The sequence below is a fragment of the Salvelinus fontinalis genome, chromosome 7 (genome assembly GCF_029448725.1).
Source record: "Salvelinus fontinalis isolate EN_2023a chromosome 7, ASM2944872v1, whole genome shotgun sequence".
Taxonomy (NCBI): Eukaryota; Metazoa; Chordata; class Actinopteri; order Salmoniformes; family Salmonidae; genus Salvelinus; species Salvelinus fontinalis.
In genome coordinates, this window is record NC_074671.1 from 65,778,944 (window position 1) to 65,798,467 (window position 19,524).

Here is a 19,524-nt window from a genome sequence, read left to right on the forward strand (position 1 = left end):
ATTGTTGATATCCGATGGTCATTCTTATGGTGGGTTGCAAAATGCAGGATCCTTCCTAGTTGAACCCACCAGAGGGGGACTGTCATGACGGTCCTGTGAGGATCAGGTTACAGTGGATCCCGGTTCTACAGAGAGATCTCTCCCTCCCGAAGACGGGGAGAAGTATAGAGGGATTGATGGGGGGGTTTATGACCTCACGTCCATCGTAAATTATAATGTAACAGCCCAACTCCATTCTGTTCTCTAATGTGAGAGACTGGAATGTCTGTGTGCCTTAGGAAGAGGTTACAGCCCAAAACTACAGAACATCAAATAAATGGACTTTGGGATATGTATAGTTGATCAACCAAATGGTGGAAACAATGATGGATGGAATATGAAAGTGAAATGAGGATGTTATAACGAAAACATTAATTTGAAGAGTTTTAATAATGTATATGTGATGTTGACATACTTTGTTGTGTAGAAAATATCCAGATGAAAGAGAGTGTTTTTGTGATGATAAGACTGTGATTTTAGTTGTCCAAACGAGATCATAGTAAATCCTAATATCTTGCCTTGTAACTAGCTACGCCCCAGGGAACCCAGAGAGTGTGTCATAAAGATGGAAAAGCCCCTTTCTACTCTAGGGTATAAAACATGAGTTAAGAATTTACTTATCACACTACGCGCTGCAGCCGAGGTCTACGGCTAGTCGTGACCCCGAAACGCAACACGAGGTTGAAGACAAAGTAAATCTCTGAACAATCAAGTTTATGGTGGAGTAGCTATTCTACGTACTGTATCTAGGAAGTTGAATTTAAGCAGGACCATCCGGCTATTCTTTTCAAGTCACCAGTTGTCTACACGGCCCTCTTACCCACGCCGGGAGCATCGACACGGCTGATTAGCCTCCTCAGAAGCCCACTCTCACAGAACGAGTGCAAGGAAACTGACAACTAAGAGAAAGGACATTGTGACATCGTTTGGAAAATCAGAGATTTATACCTGAAGACGAATGAACAAGGCGTTGGCCAAACCTTTCCCACTAAGCGGAACTCGACCCACAAAGAGATACCCAACGGAGACCTTCAACACGTAAATACATGCATTACACTTTTTACCCATAACAGGGGCAGTTCAGGGCAAGGTGTTAGTGCTGAAACTAAGCATAGTTTACAAATGTATCCAAGTGTTGAATTTGTCTCTGTCTCTGTGTGTGTGTGTGTGTGTGTGTTTAAATCTCCATCTTGTGTTGGTCCACTAGGGACCTGTTGCCATTGTATGTAAGTTCTAACCAATAATCTAGACTGTTTGTGTATATGTGTCTTATGTTATCATTTAGCTTGTTAGTAAATAAATAATCAACTCAATTTGTGTGGTACGGAATAATTAGTGAGACCCGGGTTTGTGCAGATTTACTAATTATGCGACATTCAGAATGAGACTGAGAAAATGAATTAATTGGTGACTGCTATGAAATCTATATATTCTTTGAGTTATTTCGGGAAATGGTAACTCATTAAACAGTAACTCATTAAACAAACTTCCCGTGGTGCTCCAGGTTACGGAGTTAATTGTTACAGGATTAATTTAATCACGTAATAATAAACAGTTAATTATACGATAAATAACATGTCATCACATTAACGATAACGTCACGACATATTGATGCCCCCGTGCGAGAAATCTAAGATAAAACTAGGCCTCGCGGTTGAATTCAGTCCATAGGAATTGTGTAGCAGGTTACTCATACACCAATCAGGATTATTGTTGAGAGTGGTGTGTGTATGTGCTTTTTCTTTTTCACCCAGATACTAGTGGAGCGAGATTGACTCGTGTTGTATATCTGACACAAATCAGTGTGTAGGGGATTTACTGAATGCTACGAGCTAGGGCATATGTACCAGCCGATGCAGACATTCTGAGAAAAATACTAGTTGGGCCCAATGTAGTGTTATTTCTGTCTACCACGTTCAGGAGCGAGTGGACTTGGTCATAATTAATTTCTTGAGTGTGGACATAGGGCCAGCTGATGAAAATGTGAGTAGATATTGGCTTGACCAAGCTATTAATTATCTCTGTCTCACGTTTTCATTGGTGCGAGTAGACCAACGGTGTATTTGTGTTTTCTGCGCGTTCCGGTTAATCGCAAAAAATATTTCTGAAAGGTTGAACGTGAGACGTCAGTCACTGAGTAAACCCGTTCTCTTGTTGGAGGGGACTTTTGTTGTGCGGAGTCTTACTTTCCAGCACAAGTGAAGCTAAGCATTGCACCAAATGCTAAGCTAACAAGGGGGAGCAGACATTTTTGTTTTCCGCTTTGTTCAAAGTGAAATCCTGCCCCGTGTGGGAATCCCATGTGATTTCAACTTGTGCTATCAGTGACCTCTGGTGGTGAAGAATCGCCAGTAATTGTTTTTAAATAATTCAGGTTACACTATATGATATGATTTTCAACTTTCTACATTAACTTAGATTAAGCAGCGTTTTTAGGTTAACTTCTCTGCGCTACGGATCCCTTTTACGGGATCACTTTCCTAAACAACCGCTAGAATTGCAGGGCGCCAAATGCATAAATATTACTAAAAATATTTATAATCATGCAATCACAAGTGAAATATCCCAAAACACAGCTTAGTTTGCTATTAATCCACCTATCGTGTCAGATTTTGAAAATATGCTTTACAGCGAAAGAAATTTAAGCTTTTGTGAGTGTATCAATCAATGCTACAACAGCTAGCCCCAAATTAGCATGGTCACAAAAGTCAGAAAAGCAATCAAATTAATCGCTTACCTTTGATAATCTTCGGATGTTTGCACTCACGAGACTCCCAGTTACACAATAAATGTTATTTTTGTTCGATAAATATTACTTTTATAACAAAAAAACACCATTTGGGTTGCGCGTTATGTTGAGAACTACAGCCTCGTTCCAGTCCTGAAAGGAAGATGAAAATTCCCAAACGTATCAGAATAAAAAATATTACAAAAAATATTTATAATCATGCAATCACAAGTGAAATATACCAAAACACAGTTTAGCTTGTTGTTAATTTACCTATCGTGTCAGATTTTGAAAATATACTTTACAGCGACAGAAATCCAAGCTTTTGTGAGTGTAGCAATCAATGCTAGAACAGTTAGCTTATATTAGCTTGGTTAGCTTGGTCACGAAAGTCAGAAAAGCAATAAAATGAATCGCGTACCTTTAATAATCTTCGGATGTTTGCACTCACGGGACTCCCAGTTACACAACAAATGTTCTTTTTGTTCGATAAATATTTGTTCGATAAATAATAAATCACAAAGAAACGCCATTTGGGTTGCGCATTATGTTCAGAAAACCAAAGCCTTGTTCCGTTCGACAAATTCCAAAAAGTATCCGTAATGGTCGTAGAAACATGTAAAATGTTTTTTATAATCAATCCTCAGGTTGTTTTTAACAAACATTATCGATAATATTTCAACTGGACCATAACCTATTCTTTAAGAGAGAAAAGGAAAATGGGGAGCCCCTCTCTCGCGCGCAGGAACTATTCAGAGGACACCTGACTACTTTTGAAACATCTCGCTCATTTTTCAAAATAAAAGCCTGAAACTATGTCTAAAGCCGGGTCACAGCCTGAGGAAGCCATTGGAAAAGGAATCTGGTTGATACCCCTTTAAATGGAGGACAGACGGGCCAGGAAACACAGATTTCTTTTTTTAAATATCACTTCCGGGTTAGATTTTCTCAGGTTTTCGCCTGCAGATTAAGTATTGTTATACTCAAAGACAATATTTTGACACTTTTGGAAACTTTGGAGTGTTTTCTATCCTAATCTGTAAATTTTATGCATATTCTACGATCTGGGCCAGAGAAAATGTCCGTTTACCTTGGGAACGTTATTTTAAGAAAATAAAAAAACCCTAGCACTAATTAATTTCAAGTTACATTTTCAAATAGCCTAGACAGGTATGCTTCATCAATAACATTATTTAAATTGAACAATTACATTTGTGCGCTCATTAGAGCCAACTCCCATATTACTGATCTGGTATTGTTGGAAGTCACGCCTTTTGCTGGAATCCAGTGGGATTTCAGCTTTCAGGGATAAGTGGTGGTGATGAATCGCAAGTAATTACATTTTTTTATTTTTTTAAATAATTTCGTGTGACAGCAACCATATGCTCAAATCAAATTTTATTGGGTCACATACACATGGTTAGCAGATGTTAATGCGAGTGTAGCGACATGCTTGTGCTTCTAGTTCAGACAGAGCAGTAATATCTAACAAGTAATCTAACAATTCCACAACATCTACCTAATACAGACAAATCTAAAGGGATGGAGTAAGAATATGTACATATAAATATATGGTAAAGAACACATTCTTATTTTCAATGACGGCCTAGGAACAGTGGGTTAACTGCCTTGTTCAGGGGCAGAACGACAGATTTTTACCTTGTCAGCTCAGGGATTCAATCTTGCAACCTTACGGTTAACTAGTCCAATGCTCTAACCACCTGCCTTACATTGCACTCCACTAGGAGCCTGCCTGTTACGCGAATGCAGTAAGAAGCCAAGGTAAGTTGCTAGCTAGCATTAAACTTATCTTATAAAAACAATCAATCAATCATAATTACTAGTTATAACTACACATGGTTGATGATATTACTAGTTTATCTAGAGTGTCCTTTGTTGCATATAATCGATGCAGTGCGCATTCGCGAAAAAGGACTGTCGTTGCTCCAACGTGTACCTAACCATAAACATCAATGCCTTTCTTAAAATCAATACACAGAAGTATATATTTTTAAACCTGCATATTTAGCTAAAAGAAATCCAGGTTAGCAGGCAATTATAACCAGGTGAAATTGTGTCACTTCTCTTGCGTTCATTACACGCAGAGTCAGGGTATATGCAACAGTTTGGGCCGCCTGGCTCATTGCGAACTAATTTTCCAGAATTTTACTTAATTACGACATAACATTGAAGGTTGTACAATGTAACAGCAATATTTAGACTTAGGGTTGCCACCCGTTCGATAAAATACGGAACGGTTCCATATTTCACTGAAAGAATAAATTTTTGTTTTCAAAATGATAGTTTCCGGATTCAACCATATTAATGACCTAATGCTCGTATTTCTGTGTGTTATTATGTTGTAATTAAGTCTAGGATTTGATAGAGCAGTCGTTTTACCAGTTTTAAATCAATTCGATCTGAAAATGAGAGAGCTGGACAGCAAAATCAGAGAATTGGAGAGGGAAACTTTTTGAGAACTCAGTAGAAGTTAACAAGGAATTATTCACTCTTAAAGCTCAGTATGAAGAACCTTCCACCTCAAAGGCTGAAAACAGCTTAACTAGACTGTAACAGTCCTTGTGACAATATAGGACTACTGAAATCATTTGTAACACGTCATTTTTGTTAGTCTAAGGTGCAAGCATGCTTCCCATCCGAAAGAAATTGGAAGAATTATGTGCATATATTATGATGACATTTTGTGACCTATGTTTGTAAACACAGAAAGGGGTCTATGGCGTCTCAAAGTGGACATATAGCTGCCGCTTTCTTCTCTTTTTTTAAGCAAAGGTCTTTAAGGGAGTATGAGAGCACACTCGTTAGGTTCGCCTATCCTCCTTAAGAGATGACAAAAGCCGTTTTCTTTATTAAATAAATGAATATTTATAGCACATGTTTAGAGCAAATGCATCTCTAACTAAATGGAACTCCAATTAAAGGGATAGTTCAATCAAATTACAAATGTACAGATTGTTTTCATCACCCTGTATACAATCCCAATAATGTGCACGTCAGCAGTGAAGTTCTGAAGATGGAGGACTTTCAGTACAGCAGTGTTCCCCAGCCCTGGTCCCAAAGGGGTGTACATGTATGTTTTTGCCCTAGCACTCACATACCTTATTCAATTCAAAGGCTTGAGTTGCTGAGTTAAATCCAGTGTGTGATTGTTAGGGCAAAAACAAAAAGACGCACCTCTTTGGTCCCCAGGACCAGGATTAGGAATCACTGCAGTACACAGCAAAAAGGTGTGATGTCATTTTGCTCATTTGCATATAATTTGCATCATCACACTTTTTCCTCAGTTCTGAAAGTGCTCTATCTTGAAAACTTGATTGCTAACAGGAAACGTGCAACATTTTTGCCATTGTATTAACAGTGGACTAATGAACAAAATACAACAAGAAAGTTTTTTAAAATGTAAACATCCCTTTCATAGCACCTACTGCTCCATTAAAAGAGTAGTTCACTATTTGAAGGCCTGTATGTAAGATTACTAGGTTTGTATTCAGGGGACTAGGTATGTACTCAAGATTCGATGGTGTGTACTCAGGAGATTAATGTTTGATCTTAGCAGCGTCATTCTTCCACCTTCACGTCATTGGGCTGTGGTTCTTCAATGTTTTCCTGATTTTTTGGGGGGTTGTTGATTTTTTGTTTAATTAACCTGGTTAATGGAAACCTGTCTACTGATGCCATCTCTGGATCCTGCAGTGCAAACTAGACTCCACTGTCACAATCGAGACCCAGTGACTGTAGGTTTGGAGTGTGGAAGGAGAGGCAGGCTGGGTTTGTCCTTACTGTCAATCTGTCAACTCTGGATAGGATCCCAGTTCTAAATAGAAGTCTGAGATCAACTCAGTATTTATTTATGCTCCTGTGCATGCTACATCCCCTCCCATTGTTACTGTGTGTATGAAAACATTTTGAACAATGGCTTCCTAAAATGCTGTGGTGCTGACTAACACAATAGGAAAGGTTGTGGTAGACATGGGCCATCAAAGTTAAGTTCACAGCTCTTTCACTCTGAACATTCATATCAATGACTCACCCTGAAATGGACCATCAATACCAGAGTTCTACAAGACTATTTACATAATCAACTGCATTTCAACAGCCTGATCCTCATTATGGTTCCAGGGATACAGTATAGTAAGCTCTAACAATGGGGTGTTGAAAGGGTTTGCAAGTTGGAAGGCCACCTCAATTCAAGAATGAATGACCCATGTAGTGTCACTATTATTTGGTCACCTCACCAGACCTCCATTTTGGTTGCTCCCTGTTTCACTAATCTATCCTCTATCCTTATTGAACCATATTGAAATAACATTGTGCAATCAAACCAAGTGTATTCGTAATTTTGTTAAATTAAAAGTACTTAAAACATTTTTAATTGGGTGCTCTCACTGAGTGCAAGAAGCAGGGAGGGAGGAGCCCTCCAAACAGTAATCTTTGCCTCTCTGTCATGTTGTCAACAAGGCAGCTAGGTGCATCGACCAGAAACATGCATTTCTTTTCCAGAACAAAACTTTACATGTTCAAACTATACTGAACAAAAATATAAACGCAACATGTAAAGATGTAAAGAAATGTTCCACATGCACAAAAAGCTTATTTCTCTTAAATTTTGTGCACAAATTTGGTTACATCCCTGTTAGTGAGCATTTCTCCTTTGCCAAGATAATCCATCCACCTGACAGGTATGGCATATCAACAAGCTGATTAAACAGCATGATCATTACACAGGTGCACCTTGTAAACAGCAGGGGACCCTACAGATTTGACTGATTTTAATATAACTGAAATAACTGTTTGATACATGGAACTAGGAAGCACTCAATTAAGTGACATATGTGTTGGCATGTGTAAACACGGGAGCTACTTTGTCCCAAAATGCTAAAATTCCCCAATAGTAAGTGGGCCATTCTTGAATTCTAATTCCCAAATAGTAAGTGGGCCATTCTTGAAATCTAATTCCCCAATAGTAAGTGGGCCATTCTTGAAATCTAATTCCCCAATAGTAAGTGGGCCATTCTTGAATTCTAATTCCCAAATAGTAAGTGGGCCATTCTTGAATTGTTGTGGTAATGCTGTCCCTGGACTGTGGCACCTTACACAACTATTCAAAATGGAAATAGACAAATACATTTTTCATTTTATTTAGCTGGTTTTACATAAGTAAACATATGTAAGTCCTTTATATTGATTAACATATATTTGTATGCATTGTTGAAAAATACAGGTGGCTAGCAAAATGGCTTGCCCTGTGGTGATGTGTAAAGGTGTAGTGACATATTTTTGAGTAGATAAATGTAAATATATTTTGAATGCCATGATTTAAACAAAAACATTGTATTTTCTGTAAAGATAACCCAGAGGTTGACCAGCAAAAATGTATGTAGAATATTTATTTTTCATTAGTAATTCAATTACATTCATTGCAGTTATCCAAATACATTAATCATCAATGACTAAAATAGTGAATCTAGTTTTAAAAGACAATTTAATAAACACATGTATTTGTTTTATAACCTGTGTATCATTAAACAAAAACCATTTAGTAGGAATAAAAGTATCCACCCAAACTAATGTTGAAAACTGATCATCACACCATCTCTATCTGATACATGTTGTGTCTACCAGCTCATTCCCACAGAACACTGATCATCATACCATCTCTATCTGACACATGTTGTGTCTACCAGCTCATTCCCACAGAACACTGATCATCACACCATCTCTATCTGACACATGTGTCTACTAGCTCATTCCCACAGAAAACTGCAGAGAGTAGCAGTACCACCAAGCCAACCATCACACTCCATTGTTTTAACAAGAGATCCCAGAGAGGGATATCAACGCTAAGGGCAAATCCAAGGTAATCTCAATATCTTTACAGTAGAAGCTAAAAAAACACACCAGAACTGACAAGGTGCAGACTGATCAGTAAAGTAAAGATAGGCTAATGTTCTATAATGCTCCCTTTTCTCTACACAGTTCTCTCACAGTGAGAAACTATAGGATTACAATAGTGTGTTACTCTCTCTTAATGTTATCAAATTCACTGTTACCACTTCCTTTATGAGATGAGAATGAAGTGATGGAGTGACTTTAATCTTAACTGGCCTGAGAGAACTGATGAGGCTTCTTTCCTTTATGTATACGTTGGTGTGTTATTAAGTTGCTCTGTTGAGAGAAACTCTTCCCACAGTCAGAGCAGGAGTAAGGCTTCTCTCCTGTGTGTGTTCTCTGATGAACTTTTAGCTCAGATGATGTTGTGAAGCACTTCACACAGTCAGAGCATGAGAAAGCCTTCTCTCCTGTATGTATAAGTTGGTGTGTTTTTAAGTTGCTCTGTTGAGAGAAACTCTTCCCACAGTCAGAGCAGGAGTAAGGCTTCTCTCCTGTGTGTGTTCTCTTGTGAACTTTTAGCTCAGCTGATGTTGTGAAGTACTTCCCACAGTCAGAGCAGGAGTAAGGCTTCTCTGCTTTATGTATATGTTGGTGTGATTTTAAGCTGCTTTGATGAGAGAAACTCTTCCCACAGTCAGAGCAGGAGTAAGGCTTCTCTCCTGTGTGTATACGTTGGTGTGACTTTAAGCTGCTCTGTTGAGAGAAACTCATCCCACAGTCAGAGCAGTAGTAAGGCTTCTCTCCTGTGTGTGTTCTCTGATGAACTTTTAACTCAAATGATGCTGTGAAGCATTTTCCACAGTCAGAGCAGTTGTAAGGCTTCTGTCCTGTGTGTATATGTTTGTGCGAGTTTAAGCTGCTCTGTTGAGAGAAACTCTTCCCACAGTCAGAGCAGGAGTAAGGCTTCTCTCCTGTGTGTATACGTTGGTGTCTTTTTAAGTGACCCAATCCTGAGAAACTCTTCCCACAGTCAAAACAGGAGTAAGGCTTCTCTCCAGTGTGCACTCTCTGATGAACTGTCAGAGCCCTTGATGTTGTGAAGCGTGTCCCACAGTCAGTGCAGGAATAAGGCTTCTCTCCTGTGTGTATTTGTAGGTGTATTTTTAGCGTTGATAGAAATGGGAAAATCTCCTCACAATGTCGGCAGTGGTGAGACCTCTTAGCTCTATGATCTTCCTGCTGTTGCTCTCTGGATGTAGATAATGTATCAACATGGTCTCCTGTGTGAACAACATCAGAAGAACCAGTCAGTTGGTGTGATATACATGTCAAATGTATACATACCATATCATCCTCCACTCATTATCACAAGGGTTAGTAACTAAAAGGGTTGGGGTCAATTCAATTTTTAAATACAGTCAATTCAAATAAACCAAATTTCTATTTTAAATGTTCCTCTTTGAAAAGCACTGAAGAAAATTGTAATTAAAGTTATCTTCCTGAAATAACTGGAATTTAATAAAACAAATTCTGAAAATACTAGTGTCAAACTATGGAAGTCTCAGTAGAATGAAGTAACATCTACCTTCTCACTGAAACAGTTCATCATGAAACAGTTCTACTGTAACATTTCATGCACCGTGGGGAGTTGGAACGAACAACACAAGCAATAGAATGTCAGGGGTCATGTGTGAGTCAGAGTTACAGAATTCTACCTAGCAATAGACTGGGCGATAACTTATGGAGGTCTAGCTTATGAAGATAACTTATAGATAGATAGAACCTGCTCTTACCATGACTAACAGATGTACCAATCTTCTCCTCCTCTTCTTCATCTTTAATGTTGACATTCAGCTCCAGTGATTGACTGCAGTCTTCCAGCTTCACTGATGCCATCTCTGGATCCTGCAGTGCAAACTGGCCTCCACTGTCACAATCAGGACCCAGTGACTGTAGATTTGGACTCAGTGTGGAAGGAGAGAGACAGGCTGGGTTTGTCCTCACTGTTGATGTTATCAGCCTCAGACTTAATCTGAGTTGGCCTGTAGTATTAAAGCGAGACGGAAACAAAAGTTATTTTCTTGACAGTTCTTGCACTTTCTTTATACATTTATTTTTATTTTTTTATTGTTCAACTATCTAATTTCAACAGCTCAAGTAGCTAAGCATTGACAACATTCATTCACATTAGACAAGTGCACACTTTCAATTACATAACATTAGTGCACTTAACCTATAGTAGATTTCCTACATTAAAATAATGCATAAATTAATCACAAACCATCTAGTACAAGGTTACAGTATGTTGTAGGCAGCACTATGTACTATTATACTGAATAACCTTGTCTACACTGTATTGTTTCACTCAAAAACCATTGGTCAGTGGTGGAAAAAGTACTAAATATTCATACTGGAGTGAAAGTAAAAAGTGAAAGTAAATGTCATACATCAAATTCCTAATATTAAGCAAACCAGATGATTTTTCTAGTTTTTAATGTATTTATTTATAGACGGAAGGGGCACACTCCAACACTCAGACATCATTGACAACGTTGTGTGTCTCCCCTTCTCCTAGGCCCATTTTATGGAGACAGGTTTATTGATATGTTTGTCATTGTTAGCAGAGCAACCCTGGATTTCTTTTCGATGTAACAAATATTCTGCTAATGTCTCCAGTCATATAGAGTGTAGTAGAATAGCATTAAATGTGTTTCTAAAAGGCCAAGAAACGTATCTGATATAGCTCGCCTATTCTACGCAACTACGTGCTCAGCCATGCATTGAACAGTATTCTTTGCAAACAGCGATTGAGTTATATTATTATGCTAAATTATGACTATACAGTCTACTGTCTCAGCGCTCTACGAACAATTCCTTCGACCAAATGGCTTGGCTTTTGCTCTGACATGCACTGTCAACTGTGGGACCTTATATAGACAGGTGTGTGCCTTTCCAAATCATGTCCAATGCATTGAATTTACCCCAGGTGGACTCCAATCAAGTTGTAGAAACATCTCAAGGATGATCAATGGAAACAGGATGCACCTGAGCTCAATTTCGAGTCTCATGGCAAAGGGTATGTAAATAAGGTATTTCTGTTATTTATTGATTTTACATTTGCAATTCCTTAACCTGTTTTCGCTGTGTCATTATGGGGTATTGTGTGTAGATTGATGAGGAAAACATAATTAAATCCATTTTAGATTAAGGCTGTAACGTAACAAACGAATGCACTGTACTCGTGGGTAAACAAAACAACCTTGTGGGTTAGTATTATGGATAGAGCTCGCTAGCAATTGCATTTTTATTCATCAAGATGGCCAAGCTTTGTGTCTTAGCAGGTTGTAGCAACACTTGCTGTGCAAATGTGACTCTATGGCCACGCAAATGAAACGCTTTAAAAAGTGGGATACATTTGTAGCCACAATGCGGGCGAATGTGACATCTCGTCAATCTGCGGGGGACATTTAACTTTCATGGCTATCAACAATGGAAGGACGGCTTCAGCAAAACGTTACTTTTCAAATTGGATGCTGTCCATTCCAACAACGTGGTTAGAAAGTATCACTAACAGCCAGCAGCAGCAAAGACCGAGCATTATAGCTTCACCAGGTAACTTAAGTGGAAGAGCTAGCTTACTATGCTAGCTAACTACAGAGCTACCGCATTCAGATCACGTCTTCCATCTAAATCAACTTGGCCATCTCGTCTTCATGTGATTTTACACCTAACACCTAACCACACTGATTAACGCTAAAGTAACATGTCTACTAGATGTTGGTAGCTAACTGCTGTTGGTGTCACACTATAAATCCTGCAAACATACGGGAAAAAATAGTAGTTTTGGTCACGATGGAGGTTAATGTTTACGTATAGAGCCAGGTACGTGCACAGAAAGGGCTCTCCCTCTGCAGAGCACATTCCCATTTGCCCTTCCAACCTCCAAAATGCCATTTTCGGCGGTGGTGTGTTATATACACTGCTCAAAAAAATAAAGGGAACACTTAAACAACACAATGTAACTCCAAGTCAATCACACTTCTGTGAAATCAAACTGTCCACTTTGGAAGCAACACTGATTGACAATAAATTTCACATGCTGTTGTGCAAATGGAATAGACAAAAGGTGGAAATTATAGGCAATTTGCAAGACACCCCCCAAAACAGGAATGATTCTGCAGGTGGTGACCACAGACCACTTCTCAGTTCCTATGCTTCCTGGCTGATGTTTTGGTCACTTTTGAATGCTGGCGGTGCTCTCACTCTAGTGGTAGCATGAGACGGAGTCTACAACCCACACAAGTGGCTCAGGTAGTGCAGTTCATCCAGGATGGCACATCAATGCGAACTGTGGCAAAAAGGTTTGCTGTGTCTGTCAGCGTAGTGTCCAGAGCATGCAGGCGCTACCAGGAGACGTGGAGGAGGCCGTAGGAGGGCAACAACCCAGCAGCAGGACCGCTACCTCCGCCTTTGTGCAAGGAGGTGCACTGCCAGAGCCCTGCAAAATGACCTCCAGCAGGCCACAAATGTGCATAGTCCAGGAGAAGTTAAGGACCAATGCTGTCACAGTTGCTTCTTGTTGAAGAGGCATCAGCTAACCTTAGCTTGCTCCGATTCTGAATAAATTTGTGTCCGTTTCTTTCTAGCTCGCAAAATAAGTGAGCTAGACTTTGTTTGGTCCTGCCATGTGTCGATAACATAGCCACGTTTGTCACTGGTATGGGCTAAATATTGTAACGACCCTGTGTTTATAAGCGCGGAAATCGACTCTGCCGCTTGAGCATGCTTTTGCGGCACAGTCGATAGCGCGCCGGACCTCGGGCTAGGAGGTCGAGGGTTCGAGACCTGCTCCCTGCTGTTTCATTACACCCATCCTTAACCTAGACAGTGATAGCAGCAAGCTAAAACCAGGGAGAAGGGCGAGATAATTCAGGTTCTGTTTCACCTGCGGCTGGCTTGATAATATTCACTCAAATACGTTTTTCATACATTAAATGAGATTTGTATTCTCTAAAGATTGTAATTGTGTTCATATCTGATGAATATTGAAGAAAAATCATCACAGCCGTTTGCCATACCAACATGTGAACTACAATTTGGTGCGCACCATTTTACCATGTACAGTAGGCAGTAAGCTTCCCATGTGTCATCAAAATTACGATCTTGTGTACGTGGTTTATATAGGCGGGGAGCATAAATTGTACAATTGTAAACGAAAAAATGATGTTATAAGTTAGAACCCATGTATATTAGTTAATATTCTGCACCAACTACATAAATATATGATCGGGTCCATTGTCTTCTATCTGGACTTTAAAACGCAGACAGCGGGCGCCGCCATTTTCCCAGCTCGTGAGATGTATTTTTTTACACAACCAATAACCATATAAAACGAACTCAGAAATCTCAAATAAATTGATTATTTTTAAATTACCTTGACGAAATAGTGTACATTAACTCAGACAAACCCCAAATCTCAAGCTATATGACTTCGTTTTCATCACGACACAAAAATAACACATACAATCTGGTAATCCCTTGACGGATTTGTTACCTATCATGTTATGACATGTTCTGTCGACATTAGGTAGTGTAAACGTGCTATTACCAACCTGTAGTAATAGATAGAAACGGAGACAAAAATGATCGTCTTCACATCTGCTGCATTCTTTATTCTGAACAATGGTGCGCATCCATAGAGATAGATAGAGGACTCATCTTTGTATCTGTGTCATTATAGCGTCTGTGACAGAATATGCAGCGGCATTGAGTGGATTCAATTAATCTGGCCTGGGTGCCCGGATAGGCGTGTTTTTGCAAGGATGAAAATTGTTAGCATTCGTTTTGGAACTGGGCTGTCTTCCAGGCGGGAGACATGGGCCACATTCAAAGCCCACAGGGAAGTCTCCTCAAAACAAAGTGATGTAATTAAGCACTTGGCGCAATGAGTAGGATTCTGTGTTTTAGCTTATTTGTTAGCTTAGCTTGTTTAGCTTACAAGTTAGCTTATTTGTACATTGAAAATATCTGTTGATTCATTCCATTTTTATTAATTGTTTAAACTTGTTTTAATTGTTAATATAAAAACATTCACAATGAACTAGTATCAATGTTCATTAATTACAGATCACAATTCTACAATAAAAAGGTGTGAAGGGGATTTGTCTCTAGTTTAGCCATATGTCTACAGTATGTTGGCATTACTGGCCTAATGGACATCCTGCCATCAGTCAGGATGTGGCCCAGAAGTTAATTGACAGCATGCCAGGGCGGATTGCAGAGGTCTTGAAAAAGAAGGGTCAACCAAATATTGACTCTTTGCATCAACTTCATGTAATTGTCAATAAAAGCCTTTGAGACTTATGAAATGCTTGTAATTATTATTATATTATTATACTTCAGTATTCCATACTAACATCTGACAAAATATCTAGAGACACTGAAGCAGCATTCCTCAAACATACAAGTATTTTACACCATTTTAAAGATAAACTTGTTGTTAATCCCACCACAGTGTCCGATTTCAAAAGGCTTTACGACGAAAGCACACCATCTGATTGTGTTAGGTCAGTACCTAGTCACAGAAAAACACAGCCATTTTTCCAGCCAAAGAGAGGAGTCGCAAAAAGCAGAAATAGAGACATAATTAATCACTAACCTTTGATGATCTTCATCAGATGGCACTCATAGGACTTCATGTTACACAATGCATGCATGTTTTGTTCGATAAAGTTCATATTTATATCCAAAAATCTTAGTTTATGTTCAGTAATGTTTTGCCTCCAAAACATCCGGTGATTTTGCAGAGAGCCACATTAATTTACAGAAATACTCATAATAAACATTGATAAAAGATACAGATATTCTACATGGAACTTTAGATAAACTTCTCCTTAATGCAACCGCTGTGTCAGATTTCAAAAAAACTTTACGGAAAAAGCACACCATGCAATAATCTGAGTACAGCGCTCAGAGACCAAAACAAGCCATACAGATACCCGCTATGTTGTGGGGTCAAGAGAAGTCAGAAATAGTATTATAAATATTCCCTTACCTTTGATGATCTTCATCAGAATGTACTCCCAGGAATCCCAGTTCCACAATACATGTTTGTTTTGTTCGATAACGTCCATAATTTATGTCCAAATACCTCCTTTTTGTTTGCGCGTTTAGTTCCAAAATCCAAATTGATGACGCGCAGGCTAGACGAAAAGTTTTAAAAAATCCATTACAGTTCGTAGAAACATGTCAAATGATGTATAGAATCAATCTTTTGGATGTTTTTAACATAAATCTTCAATAATTTTTCATCCGGAGAATTCCTTTGTCTGTAGAAATGCGATGGAACGCATTTGCAGCTAACGCAGCCTGAGTGAGCTCGTGGCACTCTGCCAGAGCCCTGACTCAAACAGCTCCCATTCCCCCCTCCTTCACAGTAGAAGCCTCAAACACGGTTATAAAGACTGTTGACATCTAGTGGAAGGTGTAAGAAGTGCAATATGACCCCATAGACACTGTATATTGGATAGGCAAACCTACAAACTCAGATTTCCCAATTCCTGGTAGGATTTTTTTCTCAGGTTTTTGCCTGCCATATGAGTTCTGTTATACTCACAGACATCATTCAAACAGTTTTAGAAACTTCAGAGTGTTTTCTATCCAACTCTACTAATAATATGCAGATTTAGCAACTGGGACTGAGTAGCAGGCAGTTTACTCTGGGCACCTTATTCATCCAAGCTACTCAATACTGCCCCCAGCCATAAGAAGTTTTAACAGACTTTCAGCATGCTTATATAGAAGGGCACTCAACACTGACATAAATGACTGATGATTGGTTGAAAGAAATTGATAATAAGAAGATTGTGGGAGCTGTACTGTTAGATTTCAGTGCAGCCTTGGATATTATTGACCATAACCTGTTGTTGAAAAAACTTTAGTGCTATGGCTTTTCAACCTCTGCCGTATCGGGGATTCAGAGCTATCTATCGAAAATAACTCAAAGGGTTTTATTTAATGGAAGCGTCTCGAATGTCCAACCTGTATGTGGTGTATTCCAGGGCAGCTCTCTAGGCCCTCTACTCTTTTCTATTTTTACCATTGACCTGCCACGGGCATTTAACAAAGCATGTTTGTCCATGTATGCTGATGATCCAACCATATACGCATCAGAAGCCACAGCTAATGAAGTCACTGAAACCCTTAACAAAGGGTTGCAGTCTGTTTTGGAATGGGTGGCCGGTAATAACTGGTCCTGAACATCTCTAAAACTAAGAGCATTGTATTTGGTACAAATCATTCCTTAAGTGCTAGACCTCAGCTGAATCTGGTAATGAATGGTGTGGCTGTTGAACAAGTTGAGGAAACTAAATGACTTGGTGTTACCTTATATTGTAAACTGTCATGGTCAAAACATAGATTCAATGGTTGAAAAGATGGGGAGAGGTCTAGCAGTAATTAAGCGATGATCTGCTTTTTTGACACCACACTCCAAAAAGCAAGTTCTGCAGACTCTAGTTTTGTCTAATGTTGATTATTGTCCAGTTGTGTGGGCCAGTGCTGCAAGGAAAGACCTAGTTAAGCTGCAGCTGGCCCAGAACAGAGTGGCACGTTTTGTTCTTAATTGTAATCAGAGGGCTAATATTAATACTATGCATGCCAGTCTCTCTTGGCTAAGAGTTGAGGAGAGACTGACAGCATCACTTCTTCTTTTTATAAGAAACATTCATGTTTCCAAAATTGTTTGCATAGTCAACTTACTCACAGCTCTGACACACACACACACAATTATCCCACCAGACATGCCACAAGTGGTCTTTTCATAGTCCCCAAATCCAAAACAAATTCAAGAAAATGTACAGAATTACATAAAGCCCTTATTGCATGGAACTTCCTTCCATCTCATATTGCTCAAATAAACAGCAAACCTGGTTTAAAAAAAACAGATAAAGCAACACCTTGCGCAACAACACCTCTCCCTTATTTGACCTAGATAGTTTGTGTGTATACATTGATATGTGGGCTACGTGTGCCTTTTTAAAAATGCATGTAGTTCTGTCCTTGAGCTGTTCTTGTCTAATGATGTTCTGTATTATGTCATTCTGTATTATGTTTCATGTTTTGTGTGGACCCCAGGAAGAGTATCTGCTGCTTTTGCAACAGCTAATGGGGATCCTAATAAAACAACAAATAACAGGCGTATTGAGACTGGTATGGCCGTAAGCCAGTGACTGTATTGTGTATATATGATATGTAATAATGCCGTAAGTGAAGGAATAACTCTTACTACACTATATCAAGTTTATGTCACTTGAAAAAGTGCAGTGTGAAATCATTGAAATAGAATCAATGGGATAAATAGACATAGTTACTTTAATACAGGCAGATGAGTCATATATTTGAGTCTTGTGAAAATAGCAGGCCTGTCAAATAATGACTTCAGACAAATACATCAGATAACGTTACCGGTATGTGAGGCAGTCTCTAGTACGATAATTTTCTATCAATTTCGCATATAGCATTCTGTGTTTCCCTTGCCCATTCAACTATTTTCTTAAAATGTAATGGGATAATTTCAGCTTTTGGCTTACTATTCTCCCACTCCACCATGAACCTTAATGGTACAGACAGCCAGAATTTTATTAAAATGTGACATTTGTTTAGAGAAGATGACAAAATACAACAAACGTTTGAGAGGAAGATGAGGGAAATCCCTTCCACCAGCCTCTATAGTCTGGTACATCCGATCTCTACGGATGTACTCATATCCTCCCCAAAATAATTTAAACAGTACCCATATGAACGTTTTTCTTAGAGACACCGGCATGGGAAACACATAGGCAAGGTGAAGTAATGAAGGCAGAATGTTCGCTTTCAGCACTAACACCTTTTCAGCTAAAAGATAGTCGCCTCACTTTCCACAGTCCCAATCTTTTATTAAGCGAAAATATTTTTTCTTTCCAATTAAACATGCCATCTTTAATTTAATTTCCGAAAGATATCCCAAGCACTACCATTGGTCTGGTGCACACAGTCAAACCACATAACCGATCAGTTCTCCATTTCCACTATATTTTATTTCTGTTTTATTCTTATTTATCTTCGACCCGGAGGCAACAGAGAATTCATCATGTAGCTATCATCTCTATCTATGCAGGAGAGTGCATCCGACTGGCAAGACATCAGTAGATTTATAATTGAACACATTTATGAAGATTTTACACTATTATGGAGAGATGTACTGCTTAGATTTTTTTCCCCTGCAATAGAAATAATCTGCAACAATTTTATGTAATTAACTTCATTATTATTTTTGCCACATTTCATATTCACAAATGTAAATGTACAAACCAAACACCACATTTTCTTACCTTAGAAAAAGAAATTGAACTATATTTTAAGACAATTAAATACTCTATCAACAAAAAAGCTGTTAGAATAATAAGTATCTGTATGTCCCTTAAGATCCTTGTGTAATGTGATATTGTACACCCTAGCCCCGCCCCCAGCCCCGCCCCCTAGCCCCCCTAGCCCAATTGTCCTTTGTATATTATTTATATATACTTGTGTTCCCCCCAAGTACTTTTGGTATTGATTTGTTGTTAATAATAATAATAATAATAAAAAGAGTGCATCCCCCCCAAAAAAGAGTTTCCTTACCAGAAAAAACGTGATACCATAAAGTGCTGTGGATTTGTGCCCAAAAATGAATGAGGAAAGTGAAGAGCTAGTGGATGGTAAATCTAAGATTAAACTTAACAATAGATACATTCCATGTTGTGTCCTCTTTCTATGTTTTAAGATTCTCCAACACATCAGACAACTGTTTGTAAAAATGATCAAAGTTAGCTAGCTATGAACTTTGACAACTGAAGACCACCATGTTGAATGAACGTACAGCACAT

General features: G+C 38.7%; 2 protein-coding genes across 2 annotated transcripts in view; one reads left to right on the top strand and one right to left on the bottom strand.

The window, feature by feature from the left end:
* LOC129860172 (zinc finger protein 883-like) overlaps positions 1 to 19,524 on the top strand; it is a 483,924-nt gene that overhangs the window by 313,995 nt on the left and 150,405 nt on the right. The window lies entirely within an intron of this gene.
* On the bottom strand, positions 8,161 to 14,381 carry LOC129860199 (gastrula zinc finger protein XlCGF17.1-like). Its single transcript, XM_055930586.1, has 3 exons — positions 14,233 to 14,381; positions 10,414 to 10,662; positions 8,161 to 9,900 (listed from the first exon to the last, which is right to left on the bottom strand). The coding sequence occupies exons 2-3, from the start codon at positions 10,514 to 10,516 to the stop codon at positions 8,885 to 8,887; spliced, it is 1,119 nt and encodes a 372-aa protein (XP_055786561.1). The 5' UTR covers positions 10,517 to 10,662; positions 14,233 to 14,381; the 3' UTR covers positions 8,161 to 8,884.

Coding starts and splice junctions, on each gene's coding strand:
- LOC129860199 (XM_055930586.1), bottom strand. CDS start 10,516: ATGGCATCAGTGAAGCTGGAAGACTGCAGTCAATCACTGGAGCTGAAT. Junction 9,901..10,413: donor TGGTACATCTGTTAGTCATG/GTAAGAGCAGGT, acceptor TTGTTCACACAG/GAGACCATGTTGATACATTA.